The sequence below is a fragment of the Hemiscyllium ocellatum genome, chromosome 37, assembly GCF_020745735.1.
Source record: "Hemiscyllium ocellatum isolate sHemOce1 chromosome 37, sHemOce1.pat.X.cur, whole genome shotgun sequence".
Taxonomy (NCBI): Eukaryota; Metazoa; Chordata; class Chondrichthyes; order Orectolobiformes; family Hemiscylliidae; genus Hemiscyllium; species Hemiscyllium ocellatum.
Genome location: NC_083437.1, coordinates 18,924,174 through 18,948,763, shown reverse-complemented (window position 1 = coordinate 18,948,763; position 24,590 = coordinate 18,924,174). Strand labels below are relative to the sequence as shown.

At 46.1% G+C, this 24,590-nt stretch overlaps 1 protein-coding gene across 1 annotated transcript; it reads left to right on the top strand.

Moving 5' to 3' along the window:
- The first annotated feature begins 1,907 nt into the window (after positions 1-1,907).
- On the top strand, positions 1,908-24,564 carry LOC132833720 (short-chain dehydrogenase/reductase 3-like). The gene is made up of 6 exons (XM_060852230.1): positions 1,908-2,685; positions 17,953-18,096; positions 18,993-19,112; positions 20,467-20,705; positions 22,197-22,322; positions 23,957-24,564. Exons 1-6 carry the CDS (start codon positions 2,479-2,481, stop codon positions 24,039-24,041), a joined length of 921 nt encoding a protein of 306 aa, XP_060708213.1. The 5' UTR covers positions 1,908-2,478; the 3' UTR covers positions 24,042-24,564.
- The last annotated feature ends 26 nt before the right edge of the window (positions 24,565-24,590 follow it).

The following is a 24,590-nucleotide window of genomic DNA, read 5'->3' as shown; positions in this document are numbered from 1 at the left end:
TCATGATCCCAGTGCAGCTTGTGGGAGTTTGTGCAAACTCACTACCTCATTCCCTATATCACAGCAATGACAGCACCCTAGAGAGACTGCAGTGACTGTAAAGTACATCAGGGCACTGTGATGTTGCAAAAGGTGCTATACACATGGAAGTTTTTCATTTCTGTACAACTGTAGCAATTATCTGCAGGCACAGACTGGGTAGCTGCGCTGTTGGTTTCCTGACAAATCGAAAGCTCACCACAGTATGACAGAATAGTTATCGGGTCAGAACTGGCTCTCCCAATGAATATCATGTCTGGCTCAAGCTCTCTGTTCATAATAACTTCTATTTGGACAATCATTGAATGACCTCTTGGAAATGCTTTGATTCTCTGGCCACGACACCATGTCTCGGAGCTCAATGATAATCAGTTTTCTCTTGCTTACACACCCTGATTTTTTTTTGCAGGAATTGCCAGTTTCTGATCTCTGACCCATATTCTCTTGCATATGCCTGATTCATCAGGAAAGATTGTGAAAGACAGCTGCTGTGAAGGTGCATTTTTAAAAAAAAATCCAGGGGAGGAAACGTTGAGGGGAGGGTGTGGGGTGCAGTTCGTGCCCCAGAGACGATACCATACTGTGAAGCCAGACTCTTGGCACTAGCTGATAGCAAAGGGGAAACTGGGAAAGAGAGGGCATGAGACAATGATAAAAATGAGACAGGCAAGGGAGAGGGAGGTGTGCAGAAAGCTACACTCACACACACACGTAGCATTGAGTTGCTCTCATAATCCCCCCAGTGGCAACATCAGGCAAAACCAGCCAACATCTTGCAGTGTCAGGTTCATTGAGCACAGGACATGGAAGGTGGTTTGGTGAGTTGGGCGCTGGGGTCATGAGGCGGTGGAGGGGAACTGGGTAACAATGAACATCATGAACACTGACTCACTCACCTGTGGGTGGAGGTACCGGTTTTACAAGCGAGGCCAGCTGTTCTCAATTCCCACACATGTTGGGCAGAGACTTCCTTTTTCATTTATATTTATTTTTTAAAAATGCGTGCTCTCTGCAACAGTGTTGCAACAACTCCCAGGCAGTCACAACACCTTGCTGCAGATGATTGCATGCCTCGCTTGTCTTGGGGAAAGTCCGTGTTAACGTCTCGCCGGCGCCAGTTGAACGAACAGGAGGGGCACCTCATCAAGAACTGAGGGCGGTAGCTCCTAAACTGACAGTGGGTAACACCGGGCAGACCAGCCTTGGCTGAGAGACTCGGGAAATGCTTATTCTTGAAAATAAAAATAAAAATTCTCAAATCGCTCCTTGGCTTCACCCATCCCTATCTCTCCCATCTCCACCAACCTCTGGGAGTAGATCAATTCTGCCCTCTTGATTACCCCCAAATTCAAACATTTCACCACTGACGGCTGTTCCCTTCAAGCTCCGCTCTTTCCCATCCCTCCAGCCTTAGGACTTAAAGACGCTCATCAATACCGACCTCTTTGACCAATATTTTTAGTCATCTGTCCCCAAACATCACACGGTGAGGAGCTTGGGATTTCCTTTTTTTTAGGTATATAAATGCAAGTTGTTGTTGTACAATGTGCACAGCATTTAAAGGGGCAGTAACACTGGAACCTGGGAGCAAATACACGATCCACTTCGAGGCAGATTACCGTGCAGTTTGTGTGTGGGATTACTGTGAAAAGTGAATGAATGTGCTGTCCCAGGTATGAAGATGATGCTGCTTTAATTAAAGGCACAGATTGCAAATTGCTGGAAGTGTTATTTTTTTTCCCCTGAAAGAAGAGTCGCCCTACATATATTTAAACCAGAAACGATTCGCAAATCCATCTTGCTTCGTAAAGAACGTGTGTTCTGACAAACGTGCCGTCAGACGAGTATCCTCAGTGGTCACTGCAATGTGCAGATGCTGCATGAGCTGGGTACGAGCGAGGACAGAGTTGGAGAGAGAGAGAGAGACAGGCAGCCTGCAGTTTTGGTGCAGAGGTTGGCTTGTTGCAGGCTGACTCTAGGGGGAGGGTGAGAGAGAGAGAGAGAGAGGGGGCGGTGTGGGCTGAGGGATCGCCTCCATACAGTAGTACCGAGCGGATCAGCTCCCACCCGACACTTACAGTCGTCAATCAGGATTAATGGACCCGCTGTATAAAAACTCACCGCGGATTCTCGAACACACACACAAACGCTTCCAGCTCTTTTATTTATATGGATGTCTCTGTGGCTCATTGCCCTGCGACCATTAACCTTTAGTTGATCCTGGACAGAGAACAGAAGAAAGAAATAAAATGTTGAAAAGAAAAGCCGGTGGCTTTTAGAAAGAACAAGTGAAATTGACTGAACAGCAGACAGTGAAATTGACACGCACTTTAAAAGGGGCACAGGAAAAAAACTTTTTTTGCTAACTTGCAAGAGGACCGGTTGCAGTTCCCCTTTTTTCTCTCTCTCTCCTATGTGTTTGTGTGTCGTTGTTTTAGAATGAACACTGAGATGGACTGGAGGAGCCTGGCTTTCCTCCTGCTTTTCCCCGTGCAGATGGTTTTCTACGTGGTGAAAGCCGCCGTGTCGCTCCTGCTGCCGGTCAGGCTGAGGGAGCTGAGCCGGGACACGGTGCTCATTACCGGGGGAGGCAGGGGAATCGGCCGCCACCTGGCCCTGGAGTTCGCCAAGCAAGGGGCGAGGAAGGTGAGTGTGAGTCTCTGTGTGAGTGTGTGTCTGAGTGAGTGAATGTATATGTTTGTGTCTGTGAGTGTGTCTGAGTGAGTGTGTATATGTGTGTCTGGGTGAGTATATGTGTGTGAGTTTATGTGTGTGTGAGTATATGTGTGTTTGTGAGAGTATGTATTTGTGTTTGTGTGAGTATATATATGTGTGTATGTGTGTGTCTGAGTGAGTGTGTATATATATTTGTTTGTGTGAGTATGTATATGTGTGTCTGTGTGAGCGTATGTATATATGTTTGTGTGAGTATGTATATGTGTGTCTGGGTGAGTGTATGTATATGTGTTTGTGAGAATATGTATATGTGTGTCTGGGTGAGTGTATGTATATGTGTTTGTGAGAGTATGTATTTGTGTGTCTGGGGGAGTGTATGTATATGTGTTTGTGAGAATATGTATTTGTGTGTCTGGGTGAGTGTATGTATATGTATTTGTGAGAATATGTATTTGTGTGTCTGGGTGAGTGTATGGATATGTGTTTGTGAGTGTATGTATATGCGTGTCTGGGTGAGTGTATGTATATGTGTGTCTGGGTAAATGTATGTATATGTATGTCTGGATGAGTGTATGTATATGTGTGTCTGAGTGTATGTATATGTGTTTGTGAGAGTATGTATGTGTGTGTCTGGGTGAGAGTATGTATGTGTGTGTTTGTGTGAGTGTATGTATGTGTGTGTTTGTGTGAATGTATGTATGTGTGTCTGGGTGTGTGTATCCATATGTGTGTCTGGGTGAATGTACATATATGTGTGAGTGGGTGAGTATATGTGTGTGTATGTGTGTCTGGGTGAGTGTATGTATGTGTGTTTGAGTGAGTATATATGTGTGAGTATATGTGTGTGTTTGTGTGAGTATATGTGTGTTCATGTGTATGTATATGTGTGTCTGAGTAAGTGTGTACATGTGTGTTTGGGTGAGTGTATGCATATGTGTTTGGGTGAGTGTATGCATATGTGTTTGTGAGAGTATGCATATGTGTGTCTGGGTGTGTGTATGCATATGTGTGTCTGGGTGAATGTACATATATATGCGAGTGGGTGAGTATATGTGTGTTTGTGTGTCTGAGTGAGTGTCTGTATATGTGTGTTTGTCTGTGTGTCTGTGTATGTGTGTTTGTCTGTATGTGTGTGTGTATATGTGTGAGAGTGTGTGTGTTTGTGTGTGTCCCTTTCTGAAATGGCACGGAATAGTTCTTAAATGTTATGAATCCAATTCGTGAAGAGATAGAGGGAGGCAGCAGTGAGTAGCAGGACATTAGTGCAGTTGCTGGAGTCTGAAAACAAAAATAAAATTCTGGAAGTCATGTCAGCTCTGATGAAGAATCATTCAGATTCCGAACGTTAGGGTGCTCTTTCTCCCCGATGCTGCCTGACCCACTGTGATTTCCAGCATCGTTTTGTTTACAGACAACAGGAGGTGATGGGGGCTGGGGATAGGAGGGGGACTTTTACAGGAACCCTCAAGTTTTAGTTCTGATCACAGATTAGAACCAGTCCTGCACAAATGTGTGTATGCCCTTCAAAAAGGTGTTTTAGGAAACAATATGTGCCTTTTTAAAATTCCCCCAGTAAGGGGGTTAGAGCAGTGGGGGTGATTTTCAAATTCAGCCCCTAACCATCCCTCCCCCCGATTGTGTGTCATGAAGAGATTAAAAACCTACAGATGGAAAGTGAGGCGGTGGATTTTTAAAAATATATTCATAATAATATCTTTGGATACATTGTTACAGACGCAGTTCTGTTCTGTACAGTAGCACATCACGGAAACAAATAAACATTGGAGTTTGACTCTATCCCAAAACCAAAGAGTTCTTGTATAAATTCAATACTATACGTACATTTCAGATAGCAGGAGACGGCGAATTGTGTGACTGGAAGAGTTTTTTTTTAGATTAGATTACTTACAGTGTGGAAACAGGCCCTTCGGCCCAACAAGTCCACACCGACCCGCCGAAGCGCAACCCACCCATACCCCTACATTTACCCCCTACCTAACACTACGGACAATTTAGGATGGCCAATTCACCTGATCCCGCACATCTTTGGACTGTGGGAGGAAACCGGAGCACCCGGAGGAAACCCACGCAGACACGGAGAGAATGTGCAAACTCCACACAGTCAGTCGCCTGAGTCGGGAATTGAACCCGGGTCTCTGGCGCTGTGAGGCAGCAGTGCTAACCACTGTGCCACCGTGCCGCCCTGTTTGTAGGCAGTTGTATTGAGAGTGGGGGGATTGCAGTTGTACCTGATAATCTGTGCTGCTGTTACAATGTAACTCCGAGGATACCCACCCTGCTAACAGGCGCGTCGCTAATGCTTTTCGAGAGAGACAGAGGGAAATCTGGGAATATTTTATTGCAGGGAACGTGTGCAGATTTCTCCTTGTATTTAGCAGCGAGACTAGTGCAGTGTGTATTGTGATAGAGAGAGTCCCCTGATGTGTCACTAGCAGCAGCCTGTAGCTGTAGTTAGCTCACCACCCCCTCGGAGCACATAATGTTGAATTATTTAAATACGCTGGTGAGTGTTTCTTCCCGAACCAATGATATTAATTGACCGAGGGGGGAAGGTGGGCGAAAGCACCGCCGTTTGAGGGGAAGGGAACCCACGCTTTATCCCTGCGGAGTCAGCAGCCAGTTCAGCAGATTGATATTTCCAATGTAATGCAGCGTCTGGGGTTAAAGGAATGCAGATTACTGTGTTGTCCACTGCTGCCAAGTTATCCCCTCAGCCCCCCCTGTCGAAGGGAGAGATTGGGGGTGGACATTGGGTCACTGGGTCAGATCAGATTAGACATGGTGCACTTACACTCCTCCCTACCACCAGACTTCCGCATCGCCTGTCAACTCTTGCTGTTCACTCTGCCAGCCCAGTCCAGCAGAAAAGATGTCTCTTTTTGGGGCAAGAGGCGACAAACCAATAATCCTCTCCAGTCGCATTTGAGACTGGAGCTGTTTGATAGGACCTGGACAACTCCACCCCCCCCCCCCCCCTCCACCTTCCGAGCTTGATCTAATCTGTATCTTGAATTCTTACTTACCATGATACTGCCAATACCCTAACAAAAAAAAGTCATCTTCTGGAATGATGAAAGACTTAATAACAATCCAGGTTTCTTCAATATATCATTTCAGTTGCATGACACTGTAATCTTTTGCTATAAATTCTTTTGTTTTATGGTCTTAATCTCCAACTAACTGATGAAGGAGCATCGCTCCGAAAGCTAGTGCTTCCAAATAAACCTATTGGACTATAACCTGGTGTTGTGTGATTTTTAACTTATGAAGGATATCTACATAAGTGACCTTGCCGCCCCCAGCTATTATTCTGGATTCCCCACATCAGATGAAATAGGTTATTTATGTCTTTAAACCCAGTCAGATTATTATCCCATGATATAATATTCAGTGTACCATATGCTGGGAGAGCTCTGGTGGTGCAGTGGTCCTCTCCCTACTGCTGGTCTAGGAGATCTGAGTTCAAATCCTGCCTCCATCAGAGATGTGCCATAACATGCCTGAAAGGGTTGACTTAAAATGTCTATTCTGTGATGGAGGATCCAGCTGCGTCTAAGGTTTCCTTAAAAGTAATCCTAACAGGAAGAAAGCAAAGATTGTAACGTAAGGCATTATGCATTGACTAGGGCGCTCCCCGAAATATGTGTTACAGTTCGAGAGCCAGTTGAAGAAATATCTCATCTCGTGTGGCAATTATCTAACTATGAAGTGAACGCGCATTTTCCCATTCAGCCTGGGTACTACCTGGTGCTGAAAGGGTTAAACTCCATGCCTGATCATGGAGCATTCCACTTGGATGAGATACTGGAAGGGTGCTTACCAGCTCGAACTCTCTCCCAAAGACCAAAAAGTGGACCTCACTCAGTTTCCTCAGATAATTAGTTCCCCTCTATCCAGTCACCTGTCCTGCAATAATGTCCTCCAATAGATGGTCCTAAAAAAAAGGTCAAATCCAACCTCAGGCAGATGTAAAAGATCCCAAATCGCTTCTGAAGAAGAACAGGTGAAATATTCCCAATATTTTAGTCAGTATTTACCCCCTCGTCAATATCTCAGAAACAGATGATCACATTGCTGTTTGTGGGCCCTTGCAGTGCAGGAGTCCGCTGCCCCGATGCCACATTGTATGAGTCCTCTACACTTCATTAGTACTTGGGTTGGCAGTGAAATTCTCCAAGACGTGCTGGTTCTGAAAACAAAAGCTGTATAATTGCAAGCTTGTATAATATGACTTGATTTCACAATTGAAAACAAATGTTGAAATTATTTGAAGTGTTTGCCTCATAGAATCTCCCAGGAGTGATTTGCATGTTGGTGTCTTTACATGGAGGACTTGTAACCTCTGGTTTGTTGTAACTGATTTGAATTGCCATTCTAGTGGTAGATCGCATTCCTGGAGCATATAGGAACTGGAGGTGTACAGTAGCTACCGCGCTTCTCAAAAGTAGCAACATAGTTTGCAACATTTGACGTCAAACAACAACTTACATCTTACCTCCTTAGCTCCAAGATGTCTTTTGCCAGTTTGCATGCAGTTTGTACTGACCTGTTGCCAGGGAACAAGTCCCTTTGAACCAGCCCGTCCTGGCTGGACAGTGAGCAGTTGTTTAAATCAACATCCCAGAATTTCTGACCCAAAGGTATTGGCACTACCACTACATCATTAGGATAGTATTTTCTAGAGGGTTAATTGGGCAGAACTTGGATATTCTCTGATGCCTCCCCCCCAGTGCAATAGCTTATTAATACTGTCTGGACTGGACAATTTGGAATGAATATGTTCAGTACCCATGGATCCTGACCTACAATATAAGGGGAAGTCTGTATTATCCCCACCACAGGAAGAGGCCAGACAGCATTCCTATCCTTCCCTTCCCTGGCATCAGATGTAAAGACAGTGGGAACAGAAATGCTGAGCTCACAAGCTGGTCTGTTATTCCTATCCCAGGGCCATTTTGGTGTCTGGCTCACTATCCCATTTGCACCCATTGTGGCATCGCTTAAAGCCAGCGTTTTCCAGGTTTTGGTTCCCAGTATCACCCACATGCTGGATTATGCCATAATCCCTCAGCAACAGAACGTAGTGAAACTGACTGAATGGGGTAAGCCTTGTAGCTGAGCTTGATACTAATGACTGGGACTTGTTGACTTGTGGTAGCTAAGATTTTACAAACACTACTGTTCTCATGTGGGGCAGCCAACATCATTGGTTGAGGCAGTAGGTTAACAATGCCACATGCACTGCTGAGATGTACACAACAGGAGTTTGCATGTTCTCCCCTTGTCAGGGTGGGTTTCCTCTGAGTGCTCCGGTTTCCTCCCACAGACCAGAGATGTGCAGGTTGAGTGGGGTGGCCATGCTAAATTGCCCTGTAGTGTCCAGTAATGTGCAGGTCAGGTGAGTTAGGTATGGGGTGTGCAGGGTTACAGGTATGGGTGGGATGCTCTTTGTGGACTTGATGGGCTGAATGGCCTGCTTCCACACTGTAGGGATTCTGTAATCACAATGTAACTTGTTCAGTCCATGATAGCACTGTGTAGTACATCTGTTTTTGCAAGGACAGTGCTGCTTCTCATTAACGTGGGGGTGCTGGTGTTGGACTGGGTGGACAAAGTTAAAAATCACACAACACCAAGTTATAGTCCAACAGGTTTATTTGTAACTAGCTTTCAGAATGCTGCTCCTGCTCTGAAAGTCAGTTCTTCCAAATAAACCTGTTGGACTATAACCTGGTGTTGCGTCCTTCTCATTAAGACCCAGCAGTGGCTTATCCCGTGCCATTGCTAATTTCTTCCTTGGATTGATTGATTGTTTCTCTGGTCCAGTGCCCCACTAGAGGCTAACTATTTCTAAATTTTATTATAAGATTAGAAAAGGTGAATGTGAGACAGTAGAAAAGCGGTAATGTCCATGATCTACTAAGCTCACAGTCCCAAGCTAAATCTGAGGCTTTAGATTCTACCATGGTTAGAGTTAAAAAAAGCTGCAGATGCTGGAATTCAAAGTAGACAGTCTCAAACAGTCCTTCCGGGTGAGACAGAGATCCACCTGCCTCTCCTCCAACCTAGTTTACTGCATCAGGTGCTCCCGATGTGGTCTTCTCTACATCGGGGAGACCAAACATAAACTTAGGGAACAGCTGACCAAGATCTCAGCCAGGCCTGCAGGGGCCGACCAGACCTCCCAGTCACTGCCCATTTCAATTTCCCCAACCACTCCCTTTCAGACATGACCATCCTTGGCCTCCTCCATTGCCAAAACAAACCACAGCCCACATTGGAGGAGGAACACCTCATCTTTCGCCTGGGCTACCTACAGTCCGGAGGACTCAACATTGAGTTCTCCAACATCAAATAACCTCCAGTTGGCATCCCCTGACTCCTTTCCCAGCCTCTCCCCCTCCCAGCCACCAACCGGATCCATTCCTCCCATTGTCCAGCCAGGTCGTACCCTCTACCTGTCTTCACCTTTTCCCACCTCACCACCCTGCTCCCCCTGCTACCCCCTTTATCTGCAGCTCCCTCTCACACCCACCCCCAGTCCTGAAGAAGGGTTACACCCGAAACATCAACTTCTGCACCTCCTGCCTGGCTTGCTGTGTTCTTCCAGCCTCCTGCCTGTCTACTTTAGATGCTACCATGGCAGCTGGGAGAATAAGGCAATTTAAGGGAGGAGAAAGGGGTGTTCTTGGCATCAGTGGATGATACTACAACATAAGACGGAATGATTCTAAATTGCTTTGAGCCTCTGGATTTACTTGAATCATTCCACTGGGTACAGTTGAGCAGAAGGAAATTGATCAGGGCTCTCGCATGTGATGGTTAATCCAGTGACTCCTAATGTAAAGCACGGATATCAGACCTGGCTGGTGTGTATTTGATGATTGCTGGTAGCTAAGTAATTAGAAGGCTTCTATGATGGACAGACAACCTCACACAGGGCACCTCACACCTTCAATGCATTATTTGAGCTAACATGGCACCTGTTGTTAACGTTCACTTGAGAAGGAAGTTTCTGGGATTTACATGTGAAAGCACTGAAACCCACATGCCCATTCTAAAAGACACACAATCAAGGTCTTTTTCAATATATGATTACAGTTATATCACACTGTAAACTTTAGCTATAAATTCTGTGTCCTACAACCTTATACTCCATAACCACCTGATGAAGGAGCGGCACTCCAAAAGCTAGTGCTTCCAATTAAACTTGTTGGACTGTAACCTGGTGTTGCGTGATTTTTAACTTTCTATGAAGGAACCAGTGCTGATACTAGATTTAAGGTCGAGCTGCAGAAGTTGGCTGGTATTACTGCAAGTGAACATCTTCATGTAGTCATTGCATTCAAGCCTTGTGGGGTATTTTAAATATCGTTGAGGAGTTTGGGGTTGTTGTTGGTATCTGTGTAGGGACAAAAGTGTTTGTTTTGGTCATGGGTTTGTGAGATCTTTTAGAGTAAAGTGAAGACCTGCAAGTGATATGAAGTTAATAATTTGGGACTGGACTTTTTATGCTTTCAGCCTTTTCTGCAGCACTCAGTAGATACAGGAACCCCCTCTGCAGCTTCTTGGCTTTTAAGAATTTTCCTTGTTGATTGCACATGGACACTACTAACAATTTAGATTAGATTTGATTCCCTACAATGTGGAAACAGGCCCTTTGACCCAACAGATCCACACTGACCCTCCAAAGAGTAACTCACCCAAACCCCTTTACCATTTGACTAATGCACCTAATTGACAATTTAGCATGGCCAATTCACCTAACCTACGCATCTTTGGTTGGACTGTGGGAGGAAACTAGAGCACTCGGAGGAAACCCACACAGACACTGGGAGCATGGGCAAACTCCACACAGACAGTCACCCCAGGTCGGAATTGAACCCAGGACCCTGGTGCTGTGAGGCAACAGTGCTAACCACTGAGCCACCGTGCCTGTCCTTAATCGTCCATGAAAAGGGTTTTGCACCAGCGCAGTCGATGTGCTGCAGGTCCTCTGCAATGTTGCTTGGGAAGGAGTTCCAGGATTCTGGCCCAGTGGTAGAACAGGATCAGCGATTTCGAAAGTTTTGCTTCTCCACACATCTTAAAGAATTTAACGTTGATTATAAAATGCGTACTGTATTGCCTTGCTCCATTTTACAGCCCTTCCCCCATCCTTCCTCCTCCACCGTTGTCTTCCAGAGTTACTTAGCCTCCAGTGTTCTTAGTGCCCTAGGAGCTCCTTTAGTCATGTATTGGGCCCTGGATTTTGCAGTCAGTGCTGCTCCATTAATGTTAACTATGTTAATCCTGACAGCTCAACCATCAGAGGCATCACAGCCAACTCTAAACCTGGTCTTAGCCAACGTTTCCCCACCGCCCTGCTGAGTTGGAGCCATTTTCAGGAGCTGGGGTGGGGGGGGTTTCCAGCAGGTTTTATGCCTCTTCGACATTATTTCAGGGGTGGAGGGGTTTTGAGGTTCAATGTAGTTAGTTGAGATTACCCAACATCAACATGCCCCTTCCTTGTGTCCCAACCTGTCCTGTTTCCAGACAGTCATGCAATTGATGATGTAGAGAGTAAGTTCTGACACTAGCCAAAATTTGCATTTATATAGCACCTCTATTTCAGTAACACATCCTAAAGCACTTCACTGGAGCATTGTTGGTCCTGATTTTGGCACTAAACTGCTTAATATAAAAGGAAGAGACTGTTTGGCCAAGAGCGTGGCCAGAGTGACTTTATTTTTTGTGAAAAGTGGATTGACAGAGAGAGGAAGAGACATTGTAAGGCTGAGTTGTTTAGGAAGAGAATTATAATGGATGTATGTTGAGCTGGAAGGTTTGTTTTCAGACTTTTCGTCACCATTCTAGGTAACATCATCAATGAGTGTCTCTGGTGAAGCACTGGTGGTATGGCCCACTTTTTATTTATGTATTTAAATGCCTTGGGTTGGTGATGTCATTTTCTGTGATGATGTCATTTCCTGTTCTTTTTCTCAGGGGGTGGTAAATGGGGTCCAAGTCAATGTGTTTGTTGATAGAGTTCTGGTTGGAATGCCATGCTTCTAGGAATCCTCATGCGTGTCTCTGTTTGGCTTGTCCTGGGATGGATGTGTTGTCCCAGTCGAAGTGATGTCCTTCCTCATCCGTATGTAAGGACATGAGTGAGAGTGGGTCATGTCTTTTTGTGGCTAGTTGGTGTTTATGTATCGTGATGGCTAGTTTTCTGCCTGTTTGTCCAATGTAGTCTCAAAACTCGCTAAGAGAATTATGATATCTGGAGACCAGGATTTGAGGATTAACATGGACATCCACCAGGAAGTAATTAGGCCACACTGGTTCCATTTAATCCATGGTGTTTGGTTGTGTCTGAATTGTGGACTTGGGATGGGGCAGGAGGGTTAAAAAATAATTCCATTTGACGCCAGTTGGATAAAAACTCCAATCCTGTCGTCATAATTCACTCATTTTAAAGAAAAGTAAGTTTTCCTAAACTGTTTGCTTTTGTTCTGTGATAATTCTGCCATCTCTCGTCGTTCTGTTGTATTCATTTATTTTGTCCTTTACCCCCCCCCCCATTCTTTTTGTGCCTGGGGGTGGTACGGTGGCTCAGTGGTTAGCACTGCTGCCTCACAGCCCCAGGGTGTCAGGTTCGATTCCAGCTTCAGGTGACTATGCAAACTCCACACAGACATTCTCCCTGTGTCAGGGTGGATTTCCTTCCACAGTCCAAAGATGTACAGGTCAGGTGAATTGGCCATGCTAAATTACCCGTAGTGCTAGGTGCATTAGTCAGTGGGAAATGGGTCTGGATGGGTTACTCTTCGGAGGGTTAGTGTGGCCTGGTTAGGCCGAAGGGCCTGTTTCCACACTGTAAGGAATCTAATCTAACTTCCTCTCACATTTTGCCCCTTAATTTGCTGTTGTTTTGTTTCCGATGTGTGTTGTGTTTAGCTTGTTCTGCGTCCTCCCTGTATTGCTCAGGGTACAGCTCCAGAGCAAGTGGGATCTGAACCCTGGGCCTCTCAGCTCAGAGTTGGGAACACTGCCACCCCCGCCAAAAGGTTTGCTGAATGCTTTGAAAGCCTCGTTTTTCTCTCGAGTCGCTGGAGGAGCACCTTGCAGTTCAGTCACAGCCTCGGGTTCAGCAGGAGGTCAGCCGAGTGCTGTTGATGTCATTAATCTTGTTTACCACTTAGAAAGGAAACGCACGTCCAGCGGGCATAGGAGGAGGGCTGGGCATGGTGCTTTGGGGCGCTATGCAGGCTGCAACTGGTTCATTCAGACCCTGGTTAGCTCCTTCCTTAATAAAGTACCCCAGCAGCAAGCATGTTGCTGTATTTATTTTTAGCCAGTTATTTGGGACACAAGGCATTTTGTAAACACACACTTGACCTGAAAGGGACAACCTGTTCTACTGTTTATTGCAGCTGCCTGACCCCAGCAACAGCAGTTGAAAACCCAGTCAAACTCCAATTGAATTTGTCACCGTGCCTCACAGAATGTGTTGCATTTATTTTCCAATTTATATATTTGAAGGAAGTTGGTCAGTTAGATTTCCAGGATCTGGATGCTCTCAGTTGCTGGCTTTTCCCAGCAGTGCACAGGCTCCCCATTCGACAGCTTGCTAGGAGCAGTTATTCCTTGTGTCTGAAGGTGGAAGGTTCTTTTGCCAAATGTAGCCCTTTACAGGCCCAGCAGAGGCAGTTTCAAGAATAGGTTTGAAGAATAGTGCCCAGGAGTTGAACAGCAGATGGATTCTCTTTCTCAAGCTCAGGGTCCTGAGTTAAAAATCACACAACACCAGGTTATAGTCCAACAGGTTTAATTGGAAACACTAGTTTTCAGAGCGTTCTTCACAGGTGGCACCTGACAACGCAGCAGCACTCCGGAAGCTAGTGCTTCCAATTAAACCTGTTGGACTATAACCTGGTGCTGTGTGATTTTTAACTTTATACACTCCAGTCCAACACCGGCATCTCCAAATCATGAGGATCCTGAGATCAGTCCCCAGTGCCCCTGGCTGTAATATCTGCTGGTTCACAGCATCTGCTTTCCCCACTCTCCCATTCTGTGTAGCTTAACCAGCTTAACTAGTTTTACCCAAGGCAAACTAACCAAATCAACGAGTAAGGATCGGTCCTCCGTTTCATTTTTACATTGATCATTAATTATGTTTTGCTTAATTTCCCCCCTCCTCTTTTTAAAAGAAAATGATCAAAACTGGATCCTTCATTTGTAATTATCAATTCAATGTGATTGTGCGATATTTGTGGCTATACCCAAATACAGACTTCTGCCCGGGTTTAAATATTCCTGATCTCAGCTAATGACGCTGCCTATCCCAATACTGACAGTGTCACTCTCTCACTGCTTTAGCGTGGATGGGTGGATTGAGGTATGGGGGGTGGGGTGGGGGCAGACAGAAGTGTGCGAGGCTAATGCTGTTCTGTGTTGGAGGTGACCTCTGATTCACCCTGGCTCATAGCTAACAGGCTTGGCTGTGTTGACTCCTATGTGAACCCGTTCACTCCCCTTGCACAGATCACTGGCTCCTGCACTTGGTTTCAGCAAATTACACTGAAGCATCCCCACACAAGCTACATTCATGGTGTGTCTTTTGTCTTGCTCACTTATATTCTCTCAGTCATGGTCTCTGGATCACTGCTGCTCCCTCTGTCTCTCACCCATTTACACTCGAGATTTGCTGTCCTGTCTACAGCTCAGAACCTGTCTTGCCTGCTCTGTTTGAACTGGCTTAAGATAACAAAAAGGTTTACAAAATGACTCACTATGGATTATACCTGTTTGGTTATAGTGGTACCTGGCTCTTGTTGCTTGGTATTGGCATCCCTAACCAAGGGAATGATGATCACATCTGAGGGGAATGGATAGTGCCATCTGGCATCTGTGTGTCACCACTGATTTAACATCAGACTTCTGGTGGTGAAATAGAACAGCTGTACAAGTCCTACATGTTCCAGAGTGTTTAGGACCATCTCTGAACAGGTTAGTTAGAAAATATCTAGGTTACCATTTGCTAGGTTACCAGTTTCAATGTGAGAATGGCCGCTTTGCAGGGTATCTGTCGAGATGTAGCCCAGCGCCTGCCTTTGTGTAATTCTGTTGTCCTTTCAATGAACGAGGGCAGTCTGCCACAATGATGGCTTCACACTGGGCCTAAAGGTAAAGTGGTCATTGTCTTACCAGACCATAGGGCTGCTCTCTCATTAGAGAGAGAGAGAGAGAGAGACCACTGGAGGTGACCTCAGTGTGAGGGGTGTGCATTCAGTTTAGTTCTGTCCCTGGTTCTAAACCACTATTCGCATGTCCTTTGGGTCTCCATGCAGTGTTTGTAACTATCGCTGGGGCGGCTGTACAGTGTAACCTGTAAACACTGCCATATACTGAACAAATGTGGTGTCACTTGCTTTCTGTGGTGTGAGGTTGCTGATGCTGATCCTCGCTGGAAGGTACACTGCCCAGGATGTGTTTGGGATGCCTGTGATGCTGCTGTGGTTGAACAGCCTGTCAGTGCAGACTGGGCTATTATGTGGGGGATTAGCTACTAGGCCATGAGGTGGTTATTTCTAGCTAAGCTCAGTGAGGTGGGAGTGAGGAGGAAAGATTGGGAGGGGGTTTGAGGTGTAGCTATTAGAAGGGGAGGTTGCATTCCATTGTCTGTCTCTGTGTGTGTCTCTATCTCTATGCATTTCTGTATGTGTCTGTCTCTCTGACTGTGTTCCTGTCTCTATGTATTTCTGTGTGTGCCTATATGTACATCTGTGTCTGTCTCTCTGTGACTGTGTGTCTCTCTCTCTCTCTGTATTTCTGTGTCTGTCTCTGTATGTATTTGTGTGTGCGTGTCTGACTGTGTGCCCTTGTGTGTGCGTGTATCTCTGTGTGCATTTCTGTGTCTGTGTGTGTTTATCTCTGTGTGTATGTATCTGTGTGTGTATGTATCTGTGTGCCTGTGTGTGAATGTCTGTGACCCTGTGTGTGTTTCTGTGTATCTGTGTGCCTGTGTGTATGTATCCCTGTGTGCTTGTGTATCTCTATGTATCTGTGTGCCTGTGTGTATCTCAGTGTGTGTATCTGTATGCCTGTGTGTATATGTGCTTGTGTGTATGTATTTGTGTGCCTATGTGTGTATCTCTGTGTGCCTGTGTGTGTGTGTGCCTATGTGTATATCTGTGTGCGTGTGTGTGCGTGACTGTGAATGTCTTTGTGCTTGTGTGTGTATCTGTATGTATCTCTCTGTGCCTGTTTGTGTATCTCTGTGTGTGTGTGTGTGTGTGTGCGCGCGCGCATGCCTGTGTGCCTTTGTACCTCTGTGTGCGCGCGCGCGTGCCTGTGTGTATATCTGTGTGCCTTTGTATCTCTGCGTGTGCCCGTGTGTGTGCCCATGTGTGTGTGCTGGAACGATCTGCCTTGCTGTGTGCGTGGTCCCGCTGCCTGGCATCCAGCCGGCATCCCCTGAACCTGACACACTTCCAATTCAGAACTCGCTGACCATGAAATTAGCGAGGGCAGCTCCTCGCTGCAGCCCAGCAGCCTGCAGGCACACTCTGCCTCAGCCTGGTTCTCACTCCGAGCTTTGTGCCCCCTTTCCCCTGTTACCGCCGGCTCACCCAGCGGACGCCTGACAAAAAGACAAATGCAAATGTCTGGTGAGGGAGGGTGGGGGGTGGGGGAGAAGAAATCCAAGAAAAATCAGCAAAATAAATCAGGGCTCAGCAGTGTGTCTGTCCTGTGGAAGGGGAGGTGGGTGCTGGGGGGAAACAGAGGGGAATTAGTTTGCTTCCAATGACAGGATTCAAGTCCTAGTGGGTCTCTGAAGGCTGTTCAATTTCCAAACATGACTGGCGAGGCTGCCTCTTCCCTAGGGTAGTGCATCTTGCAGTTTAATTCCATGATTTGTGGGTTTTGTAAAACTTGCATTTATATAGCGCCTTTTATCATATGCCTCACACAGGATTACCTGGGGGTTGTGAGTTCGTTTGGATGCATTTTAGGTCAACACAGAGGAAGGCTGGAATATTGCAGGGATATATTGCACTTAATTCATGGAACAATCTCGGTTATTTAATAACAAAGGAAGCAACAAAGAATTGAAGGGACTGACAGGCTAAGTTCGGATCCCACACAGCAACCGCTCTGCTTCTACAGATCAATGAAAACCATCTCTTTTGGTGTGACTTTTCTCTTTTTATCTTGATGTTAATCAGACTGCACCACCTTGGCACTAGTGAAGGCAACAACTATTATATAACATGGCTCATTGCCCCCTGGCACAAACCCTTGTGGAGTTTCAACTCGCAAGGCACCCCTCTTCCCCCCCCCGTGTGTGCCCCTATTGTTCCAAATGACATCTCCTTTCAGACTGTCAGGATTATTTCCTTTCCTAATCCTGCATAAAACCTGTTCAATATCCGCCAGTCTTTTATCAGCACTGACAGTTTAGAGGCTCTTGTTGTGTTTTTGAAGTCCTGTGCATTTTGCTCTGTCAGATTTGTAGGTTCAGGAGCGTTGGCTGTCTAACGTTTGGCTGTAAGTATGTCTTTACTGAGCAAGGTGCTGGCAAGACCACATCTGGAGTGCAGAGAGCAGTTTTGGTCTCCTTATTTAAGGAAAGCTTTGATTTCATTGAAGGCAGCTGAAAATGTGTTGCTGGAAAAGCGCAGCAGGTCAGGCAGCATCCAAGGAACAGGAAATTCGACGTTTTGGGCATAAGCCCTTCTTCAGGAATCCTTTCATTGAAGGCAGTTCCGAGAAGGTTCACTAGAATGATTCCTGATATGGAGGGGTTGCCTTCTGAGCAAGGGTCAAACAGGTTGGGAACTCTACTCACTGGAGTAGAGAAGAATGATCTCATTGAAACACTCTTAAGGGACTTTATTGGGTAAATGTTGAAATGATGTTTCCCCTCAAGGGTGAGTTTAGGACCAGAGCACACAGTCTCAGAACTAAGGGGCACATATTCTCAGGAGATTATAAAAGCCACTGCTTATCCCAAAGCAGGATGAGCAGGTCTTCACAAATGGTTGATGGAATCTTTGATCATATGGTTTTGCTGCATGGAGATTGGCTGCAGTGTTTGCAAACTGAGTTAAGGAATCTGCACTTCAAAAGGGAGCTTTTTGGAGACGTAAGATTTCCTCCTTAAATGTTGAATTACATTTGTGAATGTCTGGACAATCTAACTGGTCATAAATGATCCTTTCCTTGCAGATCATCATCTGGGGGCGGACTGAGAGATGTCTGAAAGAGGCCTGCGAAGAGATTCGGAGCCTGGGAGTTGAGTGTCACTACTTTGTCTGCGATGTAGGGAACAAGGAGGAAGTTTACCAGCAAGCCAAGGCTGTACGGGAGAAGGTGAGCCTGCTCTAGTAACGTGCCTGTGATTGGGCCAGATGGTGGTGACGTCGTTAGTAATCTAAAGGCCCAGACTAAAGTAGCCAGGAGTTTGATTCCCACCAAGGCGGTAATTGATAAAATCTGGAATAAGAAGCCAGTTTCAATAACAGTGACAAGGAAGACCATCGGTTGTCACAAAAATCCGTCAAATTCATTGATGTCCATTAGGGAAGGAAATCTGCCATCCTTACTTGGTCTGGCCTACACGTGACTCAGACCCACAGCGATGAAGTTGATTCCCAACTGGCGTCTGAAATGGTTTAGCAAGCAACTCAGTTCAAGGGCATTTGAGGATCCCACAAATATCGCCTCCATCCAACAATATCCCGATCCACTGAAAGAAAAGTCTGTAACCTGGATACACACAGGTGGCTGTAACCTGGATACACACAGGTGGCTGTTGTCTGGTCGTTAGTAAATTGGGGCCTGATGGGAGATATTACACAAAAGCCTTTTTGTTCTGAAGTATGCTTATGGATTCTGTGGCATTGTAAGAGGCCTTAATTTTATCTCTGAAAAGACTATCAGAGCAGAGCAGAATGGGTGATGATTATCCAGTTAATCTGAGTGCCCAACACACTCTTAAAAGCCTTGATTATTCATTTAGGTGCCAGTGGGATCTTGCTGTGCCCGATATGGCTGCCACACTTTCCTGCAAACCCTTTTCAAGAAAATGATTTTGTAATGTGATGTGAGGTGTTGTATTCCTGAAGAGAACCTGAGGTGCTCTGGGTGAGGGAGAAATCCAAATCTGAACTTTGTTAACCTCTGTCTGAGTGTGGACTCAGTCTTTTAGTTTGAAGTCTGAGGGAGGGAGGGATTGGTTTGTGACTGATCATTCTGTTTGTGTGCAGGTGGGTGATGTCACCATCTTGGTCAACAACGCTGCGGTGGTTCATGGCAAGACCCTAATCGATAGCGATGATGATGCCCTCCTGAAGTCCCAACACATCAACACGCTTGGCCAGTTCTGGGTCAGTACGTGCCCTTTTGGCATCTTCTCAATGTGCCCATCCCCTCCTGTACAACAGCAGTCTGTTATAATCAGAAGAGCCTCTGTTTAATGATGGTATGAGCTTTATGATCAGTGCAGTGTTGCACTGTCAAGAGGTGTGACGTTAAACCCAGTCTTTGCTGGTGAATGACTAATATGCCATGGCGACATCGGTTTTATGATGCAGGGAGTATTTTCTACAGTCCTGATCAAAATGGCTCACTCAGTGCAAACTATCAACACCAGATTAGTTAGTTAGTTAGTTCTTTGTGCTAATTGGATTTGGAAAATGGTCCACTGTTTGCAGTCACACATTTAATTGTAATTTACTTGTGTGAAATGTTTTTGAGTTGTGTGGAGCATCTATTAAATTGCTGTGTAAATGTAAACTGCCAAATTTCTGAATCCTGATGTCTGTGTGATTGACCTCCCAATCGTAACACAGATGCTGGGAGGTTTCAGCAGTCCATTCTGGGCACCGACATCCATCTCTTTTGATCATAGAACATAGAATCCCTACAGTGTGGAAACAGGCCCTTCGACCCAACAAGTCCACACTAACCCTCAGAAGAGTAACTCACCTAGAGCCATTCCCCTACATTTCCCCCTGACTAACGCACCTAACCCTCACATCCCTGAATACTACGGCAATTTAGCATGGCCAATTCACCAAACCTGCACATCTTTGGATTGTGGGAGGAAACCAGATCACCCAGAGGAAACCCACGCAGACACTGGGAGAATGTGCAAACTCCACACAGACGGTAACCCGAGGCTGGAATCGAACCCAGGTCCCTGGCGCTGTGTTAACCACTGAGCCACCACGCTGGTCAGAAATCAATGTCTGATTGCCAAACAAACCAAAGATGGTTTTTTTTAAAAAAAAACAGTGTGTTTTTTGGAAATGCTCGAGACTATTCCCTGTAGAGCTGCCTTTGTTGACAGTCTTGCAGGAATGACTATCGGGGCTTAAATTGAGGAAATGTGAAGTTCTGTTTTGCTTCACTCTGGAGGACCAATGGTAATTGAGAGTCAGTTTGGATACGGCTGTTTTCACTGCTGCTGTGGTTCCTGTTCAGTATAGTAGAGTGGGGAGTAGGGTTGACAATGGCTCATTTTAATGTTCTGATCTTGGCAGTGTTAACTTGACGGGAGGGATGTTGGCCATGACATTGGAGGAAAACTTCCTCTTCTTCCAATACCATCCAGTACCAGACACAGAATTGCAGAACAACTCAGATCAGTCAATTACCTAGGAACCAGAGTGGAAGCAGTGATTGAGACTGTAATATTCTCTTTCTGCGTAGTTCTAATTTTCGCTCCCTCCCATCCAGACTACGAAAGCGTTCTTGCCTCGGATGTTAGAACTGCAACACGGACACATTGTGTGCATGAACTCTGTGCTGGCACTGTCTGCCATTCCGGGTGCCATTGATTACTGCACTTCCAAATCCTCCTCCTTCGCATTCATGGAGAGTCTGACCCTGGGCCTCCTCGACTGTCCCGGGGTCAATGCTACGACAGTGCTCCCTTTCCACACCAGCACCGAGATGTTTCACGGTATGAAGACAAGGTTAGTGCACTCGCTCAGAACTCCCCGTAACTGGTCAGTGGCAAGGTCTTTGCTCAGTGTTCACCACAGTGAAGGATTCATTTTAAATTAATTCTCTCACAGGACACTAGCATCACTGGCTAAGCTATCTCCTGTTCCGCATCTGTTGAGGTGGTGGTGATTGCCTTTTTGAACCATGACAATTCAGATGGTGTAGGGAGACCTGCAGTGCTGTGAGGAAGGGATTTTCCAGGACAATGATTATATTTCCAAGTCAGGATGGTTTGTGACATGGAGAGGAATTTGCAAGGGGTGGTGCTCCCATCTGCCACTCTTGTCCTTCCAGGTGGTCTGGTCATTGATGGAGGCTTGGCAAATCACTGAAGTCCATCCTGTAGAGGGTACAGGCTGTTGCCACTGTGTGTGCTGATGGTGAAGTGTATAGTTTACAGTGTGAGACCATCACTGCTGCAGAGCAGGAGGCTGGGGGTTGGGGGGGGGGGGGGGGCGGCATGGGGTGGTGGAATTGATACCTGACCATTTTACTTTGCCTTATAACAATGCTTGTGCTTAGTTACAAAATACATGGGGATCTCTGTTATGCTAGAATGCTACATAAAGGGAAATTCTTCATTGAATGCCTATAGATTATAGGATGATGAAGGGGGGGGGGGGGGAAGGTTTTACAATGTAGAGGTAACTGCACAAAAAGTGATTTGGAGTAAGAAGTGGGAGACAGAGAAATGTCACCTCTGGATTCGGAGCTCAGGAGGAAAAGGAAGGTCGAAGCAGCATCCAGGCTGAATCTTGAACAAGTCGATGCAGTGAAGACTGTTTCAAGAGAGAGTGGGACAGTCACTAATCCAATGACAAACTGTTCTTTGTTTCCTGCTCAGTACCTCGAATGCTGATGTAAAGTAACATGTTATCGAAAGCACTTGTTGGAATGACATGAAAAAGTGGCATTTCCTGATAGTAGTCAATTGGCTGGAACTGCTCCCATTGATTGTTGATGCGATTTTTAATTAAAGTGCTAAATCCCAGAGAGTGGCCCGGAGATGGGCACGCCAATGGAACCTGCCCTCGTTAGATGTCAGGTTTCCACCTTCCTAACCCTGTGATGCTGAGTCCTAGCAGGCTCTGAACCATCTGAATCCAGATTGAGAGACTGGGAAGGTGCGTATAACTTCAACAAAGGTGAAGGCAACTGGCTTTATTTGGTCTTTTTTTTTAAAGCAGCAAATACAAATCAGTTCATGTTCCTGTTTTAAGGACGGCAGTGTGCCATTCAGATCTCTCCCCCTTGGATAGAGTCGGTGCCTACTCTGCTGGCACTAATCGTTAAGATTTGGGGTCAGCCCAGTGCCAAGTCAGTGCCATCTCTGAGGTGTCTGCACACACCCCGACCCACCCTGTCTTTGAGCTGAACTTACAATGGAACTGTGTATCGACCCCTGGTGTGGTGCTAAACAGAAATCTGATTCCTTTGTGTATCGTTCTGTCCTGCTGCAGATTTCCAAAGCTGTTCCCTCCTCTGAAGCCGGACACAGTTGCCCGCCGGACAGTGGAAGCAGTACAGACTAACCAGGCCCTCCTGCTGCTACCCTGGACCATGCACTTACTGGTCATCATGAAAAGGTGAGCCCTTGGTCACTCCCTCACCCCAGTCCACTTAAAGGAGGTGCCTTCTTCTTAAAGAAGGGGATGGGTGCGATTGATTACTTTTGGCAAACTCTCAGGGGTAAAGGGGAGGTAGGGGGGTGAAACATGAGCATTAACTGGCTAAAGCTGAAAGTAGATTGCAGAGTGGCCAGTGTGTAAACATAATTGCTGCTCTCAGCATTCATGTTAAACGAGGTTCGGTGTGGGGGTGGGGTGGCGGAGAGGAGGGTGTGCTGGCTCATTCCAGTGGATTAGATGGGCCTCCCTTATTTCGACTGAGTGCCTGTTGTGAGAGTAAAAGCTGCATGTGGAGTTCTGATGGACAAGGAGTTGCAGTCCTCCTTCACAGAGCACGGTACCACCCACAGTGCAGCTACTTAGGGCTGTGTCACTGACAGCATGAGAAGGTCACCAGTGAAATGAGCTGGTGATGACACTTTCTGTCAGGCTCTTCGGGCTTGTCTTCAAACCAAAGCATTTCCTGCCTGCAAGGGGCTGATGCAGCCTTGATTGAACTACTTGGGAGCTTCTGCATATTCCTGACTGTGCTTTAAGAATAGGGTTGGTTTGTAAACTCACCTAGTCCCTGCAGTTCAGCAAGGCCTCAGGCTTCCTCCCGCGCGTTGCTGAGTTGGACTGGGTGCTGAGGTGGCCTTGACTAGCGGCTTGCTGGCAATGAGCGAGGGTGACTGCTATCCTGTGACTGCAAAATGGGTGTGGGATCAGACTTTACCCTGCAGCGCTGACCTTCACAAACTGACGCCACTCCCTGATGTAGTAATACTGGTCAAAGCATTGATAAATCTCCCCTGGGCCTGAGAGGTTATAGGCTAAACCCCTCATCTGGATTTGAGCAGACAACCAAGGTGAATATTGTAGTGTGATCCAGAGGGAACACTGCATTGAGAGATACTAATTTTCCATTGCACTGGTGAAACGGGACTCCATCTGCTTAGAGTGACATTATACATCCTGCTGGCATTAACTAAGAACCAGAAGTTCTAGATTAGATTAGATTAGATTACTTACAGTGTGGAAACAGGCCCTTTGGCCCAACAAGTCCACACCGACCTGCTGAAGCGAAACCCACCTATACCCCTACATTTACCCCTTACCTAACACTATGGGCAATTTAGAATGGCCAATTCACCTGACGTGCACATCTTTGGACTGTGGGAGGAAACCGGAATACCCAGAGGAAACCCACGCAGACACGGGGAAAACGTGCAAACTCCACACAGTCACCTGAGGTGGGAGTTGATCCCAGATCTCTGGCGCTGTGAGGCAGCAGCGCTAACCACTGTGCCACCGTGCCGCCGTGCCGCCCACCCACTGTGCCACTGTGCCGCCTACAAACCTTGACTAACATTGCTCCCTCAGATCAACACTAGCAGAAAACATTCTAACTGGTCATTCATCTCTTCTGCTGTTTTGGGCTCTCACTGTGCTCAAGAAGTAGCCTATAGTCAAAAGTGACTGCGCCTTGGGTGTAATGCTGTGCACAATACACATTGAGACAGCCCTGAGTGAGGTGCTGCACAGTTTAATTTGTACATCGTAATAAACAGCACTTGGTTTTGACCTTATTTCTCCCCCTCTCTGGGTTGCAGTATCCTCCCGCACACGGCTTTGGAAGAGATTTACAGGTTTACAGGAAGCTATGCCTGTATGGACAGCTTCAAAGGACGAACATAAGAGGCACAGCCCCCCACTGATCCCACCTGAATCTTGCAAGCAAGCTGGAAAATGAACTTTGAACAGAATGTGCACGCGGCAGGCAGCTCTGCGGGCGTTTTCCGTCACATCTTGCGTAATGTTAGGAATCGGACCCTCACAGTGGCATCAGCCCAGAGCTACCTCAAGGCAAACTGTGTACAGTCAAACTGGACGTTAATGTGTGGACCAGAAACAAAATCAAGGTGACTTGTTCCTTGAGTTAAATATGGAAATAGGCGACTGTGGAGCGTTGGAAATGGTTCACCAGGAACGCTACATAGCTTCTACTTTTACATGTGATGGTCACTATTCCAAGTGAATACACCAGATGTGTTTTGTTCACGCTGTGGCAATGACTCTTTGCAGCTCCACTCGACTCATCACTTTTCATTTTAAATCATATTGTAAATGTTAATATTTAAACTGTAATTTACCATCTGGCTGAAAACCATTAACTATTTTTCCTCTTTAGTAAATGAATAAAATAGAAAAGTGAACTGTCTAGAGGATGTTAATGACTAGCTGCTG

Bases quoted from the DNA above. Each gene is read 5' to 3' on its own strand.
- LOC132833720 (XM_060852230.1), top strand. From the start codon at position 2,479: ATGAACACTGAGATGGACTGGAGGAGCCTGGCTTTCCTCCTGCTTTTC. The intron at 18,097-18,992 runs GTGAGCCTGCTC...GTTTGTGTGCAG, and splicing joins CCAAGGCTGTACGGGAGAAG to GTGGGTGATGTCACCATCTT. The intron at 19,113-20,466 runs GTCAGTACGTGC...CCTCCCATCCAG, and splicing joins ACACGCTTGGCCAGTTCTGG to ACTACGAAAGCGTTCTTGCC.